At 47.4% G+C, this 15,199-nt stretch overlaps 1 protein-coding gene across 2 annotated transcripts in view; it reads left to right on the top strand.

The window, feature by feature from the left end:
* The window catches only part of LOC147678868 (catechol O-methyltransferase-like), a 185,616-nt gene that overhangs the window by 152,534 nt on the left and 17,883 nt on the right, over positions 1 to 15,199 (top strand). For both annotated transcript variants that reach the window (XM_086942626.1, XM_086942625.1), the window contains 2 exons: positions 12,444 to 12,637; positions 12,886 to 13,017. In XM_086942626.1, coding sequence (XP_086798752.1) covers positions 12,444 to 12,637; positions 12,886 to 13,017 — 326 coding nt within the window. The remainder of the gene's footprint in view (positions 1 to 12,443; positions 12,638 to 12,885; positions 13,018 to 15,199) is intronic.

The raw sequence follows: 15,199 nt of genomic DNA, 5'->3' as shown, positions 1-15,199 counted from the left end.
CTGTCCGACCTCACTCCTAGGAGTGCGAACGAGAGGACTGACTCTCTGCATCACAGCAATACATTATAATGCAATACAGTAAAAAGGGGTACGCCCCTTGTGGAAAGTTACCGAGCCTCGGACCAGTGGACAATGCTCTCATACAGCAGGCATCTGCACCTGCAAGGGATACATCATTATCTCTACTCAAGGCCATGTAGCTAGGCTTCGGCGTCTCTGGGCATGAGAACATTACCGATAAAGAGACTTGTTAGTTTCGGCCACAGTGAGCCGAGAAACGAAAACTGCTGTCTTAGTGAATTTCTGTATTCCTGCGGGAGGGGCATATGAGCGAGCAGGGCCCGCAGGCACAGAGGGATACACAAAATGGTGGCACACAGGCTAAGCTAAGAAAGTAATATGGTCACACGTACATTATAATATAAGTAAGGAGCAAGTAAAATAATTCAGCATAGGTGCATATACGAACTTCATCAGTTAGCCATATGATGCTAACTCACACATCATCAATGGGCAAATAGGGTATCGAAAAGTGAATTCTATCAGACCCTCCTTTTAGCATCATTGGCTAACTATGGCCTTATTTATTTGCCAAAAGGTAGTGCCGACATCCATTCTAGGGGCAGGACTTTTCTACACCCTTATTTATTTCTCTAGTCTAGAACATCCTCTGCAATAAACATCAACCAACTTGCATCAGCAGGAATTTCAGTAATCATAGAAGTGGTATATTGACCAGGTAACTTCTTTTTCGGACGTAAATTCGTAGCACACATTGAGCAACATGGAGGGAGGCAATATACACAAAGGCAGCAAGTCAGAATTACACTCACCACACCAACCAAACCCATCAATATTTTCCAACCCCAGGAGGAGAAGGCACCCCAGAGCCACCCCTGTAAGGACCATGTTCCATTATCCTGATGCAGTTCAGTCGCTAATCTATGTAATTTCTGTACTGCCAAGTTAACAGTCGGGGCTGAGTCAGGTATATAAATGCAACAAGACGTCCCGATGACGCGACAGGCCCCGCTCCTATCAGCCAGTATGACGTCAAGCACCATCCTATTCTGGATCGTAAATAATCTCATAGCCTGAATCTCGACAGATATGTTAGTCGTAATGTCAGCTTCGGTGAGAACTACCTTTTCCATTACCCTAGACAGTCGTCGAATAGCTCTGCTGTTAAATATCGGGCCCCGGAAAGGTAACAAACCCTTCGAAAAATCAGTCCATTGTTGGTACGAGGTGTCCGTCTGATCAACGTCATCTACCTGGAGTTCCCTCCTTTTACGCTGCTCTTGCGGCTGATCTTGTGGACTGGGGAATCGACGATGAGTTTTGTGATAATCAGAAGGAGCCACATATACAGGAGGGATCATGTAGGCTAGGTAACATACCCCACCCCAACCCTCGGGCAACCATAAGTATCCATTATCTCCACACACGAAATAGATGCTGGGTGGGGCAATCAAAGAGGGGCTGAGAGGCAAGCGTATCGAAGCAGTCACATTGCAGGAACTATTACCGACTTTGATGGGACCCCTTCCCTCTATACAGAAAAATGGAGAAGGACCTACCACAGCCAGGGGTATCAGAGACTTGGAACTGTTGTTACCCTTCGGGGGGTGTCTGTAGGACAGAGAAGCATTCAATTTCAGGAAACTTTCCCTAAGTGTGTCAGTATCATTTGGTGTCAGAAACCGGCCCAACTTTTGCTCACACGTCTCCATAAAGGTCTGGTCAAAACGTCCATCAGTGTATATTCATCCAAGGGAAGATGGAGGCAGAGGGCGTACTCGCATTGTCATTGTCCACCCCCTATTCTGCAGTCGAGGAGTCAGGGAATCTGGCTGCTGGAAATATTTAACAAGACCTATGAGAGTATACCACCCCACACAACTATTCACAGGCGTCAAAGGGAGGGCAAGAAATCTGTCTTTCTTATAGGCAGCAGAAGGCAAGAGCCCACAAACCCAACAATCTGTCAAGTTGGTAGTGGCGTGTGCATGGTGCAAAGTCTTAATAAAAACATTTTCTTTATAACCTTTTCTCAACATTCTTTCACCATAATCAACAGTAATCATATTATGTTCAGGAACGGCAGTGGGTGTGGGTGCAAACACATGAACGGGGTAAGCTTTATCCAGGAAAAACAATATTCCAAGAGTCACTATAAAAGCAATCAGAATAATAATGATGACCACGATCTTTCCTTTTCGGGGAAGGGCCAACCAGGGGGAATCAGGCACAGGTCTCGGAGGAGCCGCAAAGGGCTGCTCCTCATCAGGAACGGGGCGCCCAAAAGGATACATTCTCAAGAACGTTCAAAATATACCCAAAATTAAAAAATGAAAAACACTTCTACTAAAAAAATAGTCCCAGACAATCCTCAACCGGCCAGAGGGGTTCTTCAACCCTTAAAAAGGGATCTTCTCCCTGTGTCCTTCAAAGCCTCACAGGCAGGCTTTTACCGTCCATACCTTATTCTAACGTCGCTGTTCAGCAATTGAAAACAAGGGAGCACTTAATTCGGGCCCCGCACCACTCTATAGTCTCATAACACACAATCTTCGGCTAAACACCAGGGCTCTTACAAGTCCATCCCTACCACTAAATCTTTGTATTCAGAAAGTTCACTAAGCCCTTCTTCCAGTGTTTAGTCCATCATATTTCAGCACTGTTACTTATTTTCTTCGGGGCCGCAAATTGTATCGAGTGCTCCCTGGCACTTCGGGGTCAGTGAACAAGGCAGGTGTATCTGTGGCAGATGCTGGACTCTCTGGTGTCTCTTCACTAGTAGCAACAGGAGTAGTAGAGCTCACTGAATTCTCTATTCCGCTTCGCTCTTCTCCAATCAGTGAAGCATCCGAGAAAGGAGCATACCTTGGGATATTCTCATGCTCTTCGTCAGCAATGCCATCCTGTACCCATTTGTCATAGGGCAACGGGAGCGGGACCCTCTTCACATGTGAGGCGTGGGTCCACGCCTTCCTTCCGTCCACCCGAAGTGCAGTACGCGTGGTGAGAAGCACCTGGCGTGGCTCCGACCACCTTGGCTCCAGACAGGACTTCCGCTGATATCTTCTGATCACAACCCAGTCCCCTGGGTTGATGGAGTGTCCAGGCCCCTCCGGCAACGGCTTCAGAGTGTCTGCTACCTGCTGATGAATAGAACGAAGATCTTTAGTCAAAGCATACAGATAATCTGTCAACAAAGGATATGGTACTTCTGTGAAACATTTAGGCCTGGGCACTCCCCAGATATTGGCCGGACGGCCGAATACCACCTCGTGGGGGGAGACGCCCATTTTCGCATTCACAGTAACTCTCGTTGAAAGCAAGGCTAAGGGAAGGGCGTCTGGCCAACGGAGACCTGTACTCTCACATATTTTGGCCATCTTTAATTTGAGCGTGCCATTAAACCGCTCCACGAGTCCTGCTGCCTGAGGGTGTAAGGCTGAATGACATTTTTGGGAAATCTGTAAGCCTTTACATATTTGCTTCACTAGTTCTGCATTAAAGGACGTACCATTATCACTCCAGATCACCCTAGGTAATCCAAAGCGAGAAAAATACTCCTTTATCAACATTTTCGCAGTAGAAATGGCCGTGCAGTCTTTCGTTGGATACGCCTCCACCCACCTACTAAAGGCACATACGACTACAAGGACATACTTCAAGTTATTGACCCTTTCCATTTCGATGTAATCCATCTGAATCACCTCAAAAGGGAAAGAAGGGGGTGCAAAATTTCCAGTTGGGACAGGGGTACCCTTTCCAGGATTATGTCTCAAACACACCATGCACTGTCGAACCAAGTGAGTGGCCACTTTAGAGATATTCTTATTGCTCCACACTGGGTCTAACAATTTACAAATTCCCTTGGCACTTACATGGGCAGGCCCATGCGCCATCGTCACTACCGGAAGGACATATGCATTCGGGAGTAACCATCGTCTCTTATCGGTCACATCTGTCCAACATTCATCCGCATCCAATCGTCCCTGCCCATCCTTCCATGCCCTCAATTCATCTTCTGTCGCTTTTCCCTGTATGTTCTTGACACTCTGTACAGTGTCTGAGAACATATGAACATCTGGGACCCATCTAGCTGGTCCTGCCACAAACATTCGTGGTAATTTTTCTCTAGCAGTCTCTTTTGCTGTTTCATCGGCAAAGGCATTGCCTCGTCCTACATCATCCACTATTGTCTTGTGTGCGCTACACTTTATCACAGCCAATCTTTTGGGTAGTGTCAATGCCGCTAACAGTCGTAATATCAGTGGACCATGTTGTATGCGTTGTCCATGAGAAGTCAGAAATCCCCGTTCTGCCCAAAGTCGCCCATAGTTATGAGCCACGCCAAAGGCGTATTGGCTGTCAGTATAAATGTTCACGTCTAGTCCCTCACTCAATTCACATGCTCTCAGTAAGGCTATAATCTCAGCAGCTTGGGCAGAATTGTAAGGTATCCTAGAAGTCTCCACTACTGTCTGTAATGTTGTTATTGCATATGCTGCTGTCGATGTACCGTCTGGCAATTTAAAACAGGACCCATCCACATACAACTCCCCGTCTGGTTCGTCCAAGGGCCTGTCTGTCAGATCCACCCTCCCCTTTGTCTCCTCTTCGGTCCTAAACAAACAGTCATGTATGTCATCGTCCTTTGTATCTGTGGGGATAGGTAACAATGTGGCCGGATTCAGTGTAGCACACCTTTTGACTGTCACATGGGGTGCAAAAAGAGTCATCTCATAACCCGTAAGACGAGCACTAGTTAAGTGCTGGGTCTGTGTTCTGTTCAACAAAATGTCCACAGCATGCGGTACCATGACTGTGAGGTCTGATCCCAGTACGAGCCCTGCCGATTGTCTTATGGAGACCGCCGCAGCCGCCGTGGCTCTCAGACAGCTCGGCAGTGCTCTTGCCACGTTGTCAAGCATTGCAGAGAAATACGCGCAGGGTCTCTGCTTCCCCCCAAAACACTGAGTTAAAACAGACAACGCGCAACCTTCCGCCTCATGTACATAAAGAACAAAAGGCTTCTGGTAATCAGGTGTTCCAAGAACAGGCGCAGAACATAAAGCCGTTTTTAGTGACTCAAACGCTTCTTGACATGCGGGGGTCCAGGGTAGGGGTTCGCGCACTTCCTTGGTAGTCAGATACAATAGGGGTTCTGTTAGTAACGCATAGTTAGGTATCCACTGGCGACAATACGATGTTATGCCCAAGAACGCGCGCACCTCTCGCTGCGTGTTAGGTACACTCATATTATTAATAGCTTTTATGCGCTCTGGCGTCAACCTCCTCCCCACTTTCGAAAGGAGGTGACCGAGGTAGGTGACCTCCGTTCGACAGTATTGAAATTTTGGAAGGGACACTTTATGCCCTCTTTTAGCCAAATGGTGGAGCAATTTCACGGTAGCATCCCGACAACCCTTCTCGTCGTCCGATGCTATCAGGATATCATCCACATACTGCAACATGACGTTGCCAGGTGGAAGTTCCAGTTCATCCAATTGTGCCTTCAATGCTTGACTATATATGCTCGGACTCTCAGTGTACCCCTGAGGAATTCTCTTAAAGCGGAAGCTTCGGCCAGCCAATGAGAATCCGAAGAGATAACGGCTGTCTTCATGTACTGGAATACTGAAGAAAGCATTTTTCAAATCTAGGACAGAGAAATATTTCGCAGAAGGGGGGATCATGGTCAATATTGTTGTGATGTCCGAGACCACCGGGTACTGTGGCTCCACCACTCTATTTACGTGTCGCAAATCAATCACAAATCTATAAACATCAGGAGTATTATCAGTAGCTTCAGGTGACCGTCTTTTGAGGATAGGTAAAATAGGGCTGTTACATATGTTTGAATCAGTCTCTTCCACTACACCAGACCGTATGAGATCTTGTATTATTTGTAACAGGGCCTTCTCTCCCTCCCTAGGAATCCTGTACTGTGGAACCCTGGGTAATTTTGCCCCCACTTTCACTCTTATGGTCACTGGGGCAATATCCATTTTACCTACATCCGTGTCATTGACCGCCCACAAGCTGTCGGGTATGCCTCGAAATTCAGGTGGTAATGGATCATCTTTTGAGAAACACTGTAATGGGCGGGCGACATTCGGGCCCAAAGTAAGGTACACACCGTCTGGAGAACAATAGATGGTGGCGTGCAACCTTTTTAGTAAATCTAAGCCCAACAAATTTTCCCCACAATTTGATGTCAATAGAAACGGTGAATCAACAGTGAAAGGGCCAATCGTCAACGTGAGGGGTTTAGAAATGGGGCTAATCACCGGGGTACCTGCGAAACCCACAGAAATAATATTTTTGCCAGACAGAGCCGCCCCTGGGACTCGAGAAAGAGCCACTGAACTTTTCGTTGCACCCGTATCCACTAGAAATTTTTGTGGAGACCCCAGTAAATCTGCCTCAACATAGGGTCCCCTCTGATCAACTTCCACAAGTACTGGTCCCATGCTCTGTCCTACGCTGTCCTAGTTGTGGGAAAACCCTGTCAAATCGTCCACTGAGTAATCATCATTATAGAACTGACCACCGCCCCTCTGCAACTGTTGTCTGTCTGCACTATTGTCAAAGTAATTTCCTCCCGGTCTCCCGCCTCCTTCAGCCCGTGTAGCCTGTCTCCCAAAATCACCACTACCTCGTCCTTGTCCCCGTCCTGGACCGGCGCTCGACTGAAGCAGTGGGCAATCCCGCCACCAATGCCCCTCCTGCTTGCACTTTGCGCACTGATTCTGTCCCAGCCTTTCCCTACTCTCTCCTCTCCCAAAGCCGCCCCCACGACTCGGCGCTGCACCCCTTCCTCTGCCTCTAGCCACTTGCTGCAACAAAACGCTTGTCTTGAGATCCTTAGCCTTCTTTTCCTGCTTGTCCTTACTTTCATTTTCTCTGTGCTCATAATACTGTGCCATACTGAGAATACCCGAAGGAGAGGACGTTGTCCACGTGCTCTCCGACGCTTGCAGTCTTGCTGAAATTTCAGGCAAAAAGTTCGTGACAAACCTATTAACAAAAAGCCGTAACCCGCCATCTTGTGACACATCTTGCCCACTAAAATCTATGAACGTTTCCTCAAACCTCGTAAAGAAGTCCGAGACTGCCTCATCCTTTTTCTGCTTACAGGCCGTCAACTTGTCCCAATCTACCTTTTTCGGGGGAATGAGAGAATGCATATATTTTATTATGCGCCCTGGTAAAGCTAAAATCTCAGCCTTCGGCTTCTCCCCTGGCTTACGCTCCTTGTCCCACTCCTGCCACGTACCTCCTAACTCTTCCGCATGGTCAGTACCTTTCACTTGCCGCCACACATCAACCGGGACCAAAAGCCCGAAAAACAATTCAACATCAGCCAAAGTCATCACAGTGGAAGACGCGGCTTCTGTCAGCTCTTTGTAGTAGGCAGTCGGATTCTTTCTAGAATCCGGCAGCTGAGCTTTCAATGATAATACCTCACTTCTCTTCCATGGCGTATACACCCATTGCTCCTGGAAATGCGCATCTATCCTGTTCCTGGTAACAGCCTTCGTTACTGGATCCAGCAACTCGGGGACCTCGGGATGAAAAATAGGGTGCACCTCGCGCATTGGGTGGAGACCTGGGAAATGGGGTGTGCCGGCAGAGGGTAATTCGTTCCTGTATTGTAATAGTGCACGTAAACTACTCATCACTTCTTTCACCCCGGTATTCGTTCTATAGGCTCCAGCCTGTATACCTCGTAAAACCGCTGGAGCCACACCTCCATACCCCTGTTCCCATAGCGGTATCAATACATTGGACATGTGCCACAAAACGTGCTGCTGCATCAAAGGCTCAAAATCTTTCATAGTGGACCAAATGTCTTCAAACGAATAAATATTATTCCTGGCCCACTGACATGCCTGATTAGCCACCATACTCTTTTCATCTAAACCAACTGTAGAACGCGTTAGCAACTTCCGTACCTGCGAGAGTAATCCGCTACCTGCGCCTCGACTCGGCGTTAGCATCTCCTGACTGGGGGTAGTACTAGCTGAAACAGTAGGAAGTGCTAAAGAAAATTGTGAGGGTGCAGGTGAAGTGGTCTGGAGTAAGGAGACGAGGGGCGTTGAGGGCGAGGAGTGTTGGGGGGCACTTGCTGAAAGACCCGGACTACTGGGGATCGGAAGTGACAAGGAGGGGTACAAGGGTTGTGGGGCGTAAGGGGGAGGGGGTCGGGTATTCAAAATGTCTTCCATCTCATCTGGGTCGTCCTCTCGCACTACATAACTTTTGTTTTCTTTCAACCTACAAAGTCTATCTGAGCGCTCCATACGTAGCGCGTTCTCATTTCCAACCTGTTCTCTCGCCTTCTGCGCCATAGTCTGAGTGGACTTTTTATAAGCCTCTTTCTCGTCTCTCAGCTTGCGTTTACTGGCCTCTTTCTGCCACACCCGCAAAGAATCAAACATACTCTGACGGCTACGCCTAGCAAACAATTTGTCTTGCAAATAATCCAATTTAGCTTCATCGAAAGAACCCGTCAAAGGCCATTGTAAATCCACATTATCGGCAGTGTACCGGTGCCACAAAGTACCAAACAAAATCGGGACCAATCCTTGCTTGACATACATATCAAAGCTTGGAGTGCCTTCAGGGGGTGCAGGTTGGCTCTCGGCCAGTCTAGTATCTGAGGGTCGACAACAACATCCAAAGCATCGTAACTTACTAAAACACGGCATCTCTACTTCAGTGTGAAAGAAACACTTCACCACAGGCTACGTTACCTTCAGTCGCTAGCTCGAGCTCGTTCATACACACATATAGACATACATTAGGAAACCACACACGCACATATACAATACGTCCAAACACGTGTTACCAAATGGGACAAGGCCCGTCGACCAAGTCCTGGGGAACCTGGACTCTACCGCAGACCGAACAGTACACTAACTGTTCTGAGGATGGGGAAACGAATCCGCTCCCCGTGCGGCACTACGGATCACTGCGCACTTTACCACGGGAGACCCAGGACTCACCTCCACTGAACCGCCACTCTAGGAGTTCAGGGCAAGCACCGGAGTCCACCCGCAATGAGCCACGCCTTCACCACAGTACCACCCGGTCGGATCACTACAAACAATACATCTAGATATTTCCCCAACCTCGGCAAGTCTGTCAGAGCACCTTCTCGTACTCTGAGTTCCCCGGAGCACACTAGCCCCAGGAGCACACCGGCTCCTCAAACCACTGGAGACACCCTAGTCTCCCGGAACACTCCTGTTCCTGAAACAATCACAGGTGGATCACTCACCTTCCGTAGGCGGCACCGACCTCTACCGTTCTCCACCTCCGGCTGCCAGGACCAACAGGGTCAGCTTCAAGTTCCGCCTTCTGGACCCCGGCGTAAGATCCGAACCGGGACCTCTCCCGATCAGCAGGGTGGGGCAGCGCTGCGAGAACCAAGCTCGGCATCAGATGGGTACCCGGGCCCACCGTGCCGACCAGCGGGTCCCCGGTCTTCTGCTACCCACTTACGGGTGAGAAAGATCCTTATCGCGGGGTCCCTATTCGGGCGCCATCTGATAAGCGTGGCTCAAATCCACCCGAGTGACTTACCGCACTCACCTATAGTCACTATATAGGAAGTCAGCCGGACAGTGGAGAAGAATAAACAAAAGTCTTTATTAGGCCAAACAACACTCATATGAGAGGGCCCTGTCCGACCTCACTCCTAGGAGTGTGAACGAGAGGACTGACTCTCTGCATCACAGCAATACATTATAATGCAATACAGTAAAAAGGGGTACGCCCCTTGTGGAAAGTTACCGAGCCTCGGACCAGTGGACAATGCTCTCATACAGCAGGCATCTGCACCTGCAAGGGATACATCATTATCTCTACTCAAGGCCATGTAGCTAGGCTTCGGCGTATCTGGGCATGAGAACATTACTGATAAAGAGACTTGTTAGTTTCGGCCACAGTGAGCCGAGGAACGAAAACTGCTGTCTTAGTGAATTTCTGTATTCCTGCGGGAGGGGCATATGAGCGAGCAGGGCCCGCAGGCACAGAGGAATACACAAAATGGTGGCACACAGGCTAAGCTAAGAAAGTAATATGGTCACACGTACATTATAATATAAGTAAGGAGCAAGTAAAATAATTCAGCATAGGTGCATATACGAACTTCATCAGTTAGCCATATGATGCTAACTCACACATCATCAATGGGCAAATAGGGTATCGAAAAGTGAATTCTATCAGAGGGGCGTGGATGTTTTCATATTTGGGTGTTGAGCGTTTGCATGGGTGTATGTTGGTAGTCTTGAGTCTTCAATGTAGTTTCTCATGTTGATGTTGTTGTCCTTGAAGCACTACATTTTTCAGATGATTGAAGTATGGATGGGTCGCCGAGGGGGCTGCCGCACCCAACAATTGCCTCTGCTGGATGGTTCTGATATGACTTCTATTTATTACATTGTCTTTCTGAGTTTCCAGCCAGCCGAGAGTAAATCTCTCAACTGTGTAAGTTGGAATTGTAGCATTTCTGTTCTCATGCCTGCTGATTGAACTGCGGTTGTGTTGCAGTTCTTCGGAGTACCATGGTGCAGGTGGCTTTGCTTTTTAATTTGAGCTCCAAAGTTTTATTTTGTTGATGTTTGTATTACTTTTCATATAATAACTCAACATAAGAGTATCGCAGGCAATTTGTTCTTTTTTTATTGTGCGTTTGGATCCTTTGGTCTTTTACCCTTTTCATGCATTCGGACTTTTTCTTAGCTTTAATTCCCTTCCTCTTCCTCCCGCCTCACATTTCTTCCCCTGCCAATCCCATGTGTGTCCTTCAAAGATTCCATATTTTGTGGGATTTCCTTGGGCATCCCCCGCTTCATATGCAACGTTTTCTGCTTCCATACATACATCCATTTGGGGAGAGGTTGTTAATGCACTGTGGGATTCAGTGGGGTACTGGGTGCAAGACCTGGGGTATTGATGTTGGTTGAACTTAGGGTGGTAGGTGCAATGAGATGTGATTGTGTTTCATAATGTTACCAGGGAAGCTTTTCAATGAGTGTGAATCTTGTTGCGTTGGTTGTGGTTAGAGGTGGCGTGCGATGCTGGGACTTGAACTGTGATTGACGTGTTCAACCAATCAATCAGGGGGCTTATAGAGCGTGCTACTCACCTGTGAGGGTCTCAAGGCGCTGGGGGGGGGGGGGGGATGGGGCAGCTCCGGCTCAGTCAAAGAGCAAGGTCTTGAGGTCCTTCCTTGAGGCGTGTAGGTTCGGGGAGCGTCTCATGCTGACTGGGAGCTTGTTCCAGGTCTTGGCTGCGATGTAGGAGAAGGCCCTTCCTCCTGTTCTGCTTCTACGGATGCAGGGGACCTCTGCTAGTGCAACGTGTTAGGTCTATAGGCACTGTAGCGACATACACATGTGGGTTGAATCATTACCCGTGCTGTCATATGAATGAGAGTTGAACAGACCAATGCCTGCCGAGGGCCGATCTCCTTTATGTATGTAGAGATGCGTGTATTTTTATTTATGATTCTTTTTTTATATTGAATGAGGCGGCGACACCGACATGATTGCATCATGGAAGCCATTCCTCATTCTGTTTGCATGCAAGAATGGTGACTTGGGAAGCAACGCAAAACAGAGCAAGCAATGGCGGACATGATCGATACAGACGACAACATGAAATGTGCCCTGTCTTTAGGTTTTGGTCCTTCTAGCACTGATGCTGTAAACAGATCTGCAGAGATACCTGACCAAGAAACCCCAGTGCACCCAATTAGAAAAACAAACGATATAGCCTGACAAGTATCTTAAACCCATTCCCAGAACTGGACCCCTCCCCGAGTTATTATTTAACACTTCACACTCAAAGATGGCAGATCTAGGAAAATGCCCAGAGTCCAACAGCCTGGGGCAGAAGACTGCACCAACAAGGGGCAGATCTAATCTTACTGCCCGGAGGGAGGCTATGAAAACATCTTTCGCCAGGGCGGTGAGCATCCTTGCACCGGTCCAGACAAACACTTTGCAGGACATGAAGAGGTCGCCCCACCACTGGTAGCTCCAAAACTAAATCTCTCCCCCCCCCCATACACACACATATTAAGTGGCGTTTTAAGATTTTCTCTGTGGCACTGTGGGTTAAATTGATCAGACCCCCCGTGACCCCCACCACAGGGAATCTCTCTGAGGTAAGTGAAGGGGAGTTATAATCATTCCTGTATCAATAACTGAACTCGGGCCTGTTGTATCAAAAGTTTTTACCCATTCTGAGTCTAAGGAGATGTGTAGTGAGCTCTATATAAATGCAATTACAGTACAATACGTAAAAGCCTCTGTGCTTTACTAGAAGCCTGCCAGGCTGGTAACAAACTCTATGAGTCAGAGGCGTTGGGCAGCGGTGGGCACAAGGCCTTATTTGCCACCATTGTCTTTCAGGTCCCATTGTGGAGAAGGTTGTGACGGAGGCGAACCCCTCCACCTGCCTGGAGCTGGGCACCTACTGCGGGTATTCAGCCATCAGGATATCGCGGATCCTCAAGCCGGGCGCCCGGTTTCTAACCATTGAGAGCTCTCCGGCCAACGCCGCCATTGCCCAACAGATGATCGACTTCGCTGGTATGCAGGACAAGGTATGTGCATTACTGCGAACCATGACCAAGACGACATGAAATGTGACTGACACGACTCCAGCCCTACTGGTCATTCAGAGGCAGCAGCCTGCCAGGAGCTCTCTCCCACTTCTTGTAGGCCATCTCTCTGAAGGGTGTGGAGGACAGGCAGCTGCCAGTGTGGGGAGTGGTAGATGGGTCAAGTGGCAAAAAGGGGGTAGCTTGGACATACTGTACCTGATTGATAACTGAATCTTCACTTTTCACAGGTTAAGATTCTCCAAGGCTCGTCGCAGGAGATCCTCCCTCGTCTGAAGGTGGACCATCAGGTGAACACCCTGGATTTCGTGTTTATCGATCACTGGAGTGAGTGCTATGCCCCGGACACCAAGCTGCTGGAGGTGAGTTGGATTCTCTATTTACAAATCGACTTCACTGCGCACTGCGACACTTCGGTTTCCGAGGATACTTGGACCTGCACGTTTGTCCGTCAAGCGATGCCCGCTTGAACTATAGTATTTATAGAACCGAGGCACCACAAAACACCTTAGCATTTATGAATAAAAAAGTTGGTCTATCAAAATATTGGGCTTTTGGCAAGGACTGATATCATGAATTAATCAAAAAATTAAATTTGCCTGCAATGCCTCTGGAATTTCCATCTGAGGAGGAATTGTCAAATCTTAGCAAATGTAAACCTATATCTTCATCTGTTGGCCAAGCACCAAGATAGGTATTCATTGCACATGTCGATCTTCTAGGCCGATCCATTTTCCAAGTCGTCCAATCTTTATTGTCAAAGGGCTGGGTTCCGTCTCCATTAAGACGAACCATAGCCCATTTACTTATGTATACATTTTTCAATGTATATATTTTTATATTCACATGATACAGGTGAGACCGCTAAAGTGGTCTTTACCCGACATAATTGGATTTAGACACTTTCACCCTTTTCCATGGCCCTCAGAGTAGCAACAATCCTTGAATCTGTGTTTTTTTTGTTTTGTTATTGTCTAAACCCAATGGCTGTCATTAGCATTCCTCATCCTCTTTGGCTGGGGTTCAGCCTGGATATGGTGACAAATCTTCCATTCTGAAAATCTAGGATGACCGGCTAGGCGCGAGGAAAGGTCCGCGCGCACTGGCTACTGTGCCAGGTCTGTCTTCAGTCTTTGCAATGGAAGTGCATGGGATGCTGCCAGCTAGACAGATGGATGGTGACAAGGACAGAAAACATAAACTGAGACTGGTAATACTTAGGAAAGATCTGGGATTGTAGGCTGGAGCATGGACCTGCAGGCGGTATGGTCCCTAGTGGGCCATCAATGTCGCCCGCCCTTTGTTTTTATTTTATTACAAGTAGTCGTCTGGATGACAGTCGTATGGCGATGATCCACGGCTTTACATGGCAGCTGGATATGTAAGAGCTGAGGCAGGCAACTAGGCCGACTGCCTCCTATAAACGATTATGGTGAAAGACAGCAGGCTGCACTTAATCACATCAAATACAGAGATAACTTTCATGGTAGGCAGGCGTGAAGCAAACCAGGAGGACTGACGCAGTGATATACAGCCTTATCTTCTCTTATAAACTCTGAGAAGCATCTGGTCACTCTAAGTGCTATTACAACCATTGAGTGCCCTTAACAGCGCCAATGATGTCATATGTGATGTAATTTGTAAGGTCATGAGCACTGCATTAACGGGGTCGTTCTGGCTGTGTAGATCTCCATAACTGGAGAGTTGAAGTGCTTTCTTACCACTAGTCCATGTGGCCAGTTTTCTCTGCCGCCGGAGTCGCTGGGCGTAAACACAAGACTGTACTTGGAAAGAGCATTTATTTGGGGTTACATTGATGCAGTCAATAGTGTCGAAAACAGTGAAAAGCTAAGAAATCCACCTGAAAAAACTTTGTTAAAGTGCAGTTATGGTTACAAACTAAAACTGAAAAACCACTGAAGTTAGCAAGTTATAGTTAGGAGCACAGTCCATAACTCAACGCAACAGTCATGCAAACCGTAGCACACCCCAGCTGCAATGCTTTTGACTTCACAATATTTATGCCAACAAAGAACACCATCTAAAAGCAAAATTTATCTAATCCACAACACATCAGCAAACCACATACTAAGACTGCATTCATAGTCGTCTGTGTCAAACTGGTAAGAACAATACGACATGTAACATCTGTGAGATGATTTATAATGGCATCGATTTCATTAACGGCGACTTCACGAGAATTACATTTGTGTGTCAAGTATGGTTTACAGGTTGTTATGCGAGTTTTGGATTAATGCTTCTAACCAGAACTTACAATTTGCTATGTTTTTTTAAAAAAAATTCTAAACATAACTGCACTTTAAATGTGTTTCTAGGTGACAATAAGTACACACACAAACACACCAAGAGTGGGAGAAAGAGATTATATCGCTGCAGTTCTTGTCCCTTTATACAAGTTAAATGCTAAATTCCGATCGCCCCCAAGAATCGTAATTACCAATTGTGTAATGATTATCACACCCCACTGGTAGTTATCACACCCGCCCAGTTTTCCCCACAGAGTTTACAGCACTTCAAACCTGT

This window comes from Lissotriton vulgaris, chromosome 11, assembly GCF_964263255.1.
Source record: "Lissotriton vulgaris chromosome 11, aLisVul1.2, whole genome shotgun sequence".
In the NCBI taxonomy this organism is placed as follows: Eukaryota; Metazoa; Chordata; class Amphibia; order Caudata; family Salamandridae; genus Lissotriton; species Lissotriton vulgaris.
Note: the sequence above shows the minus strand (reverse complement) of the source record. Positions and strands in the feature narration are given on the sequence as shown.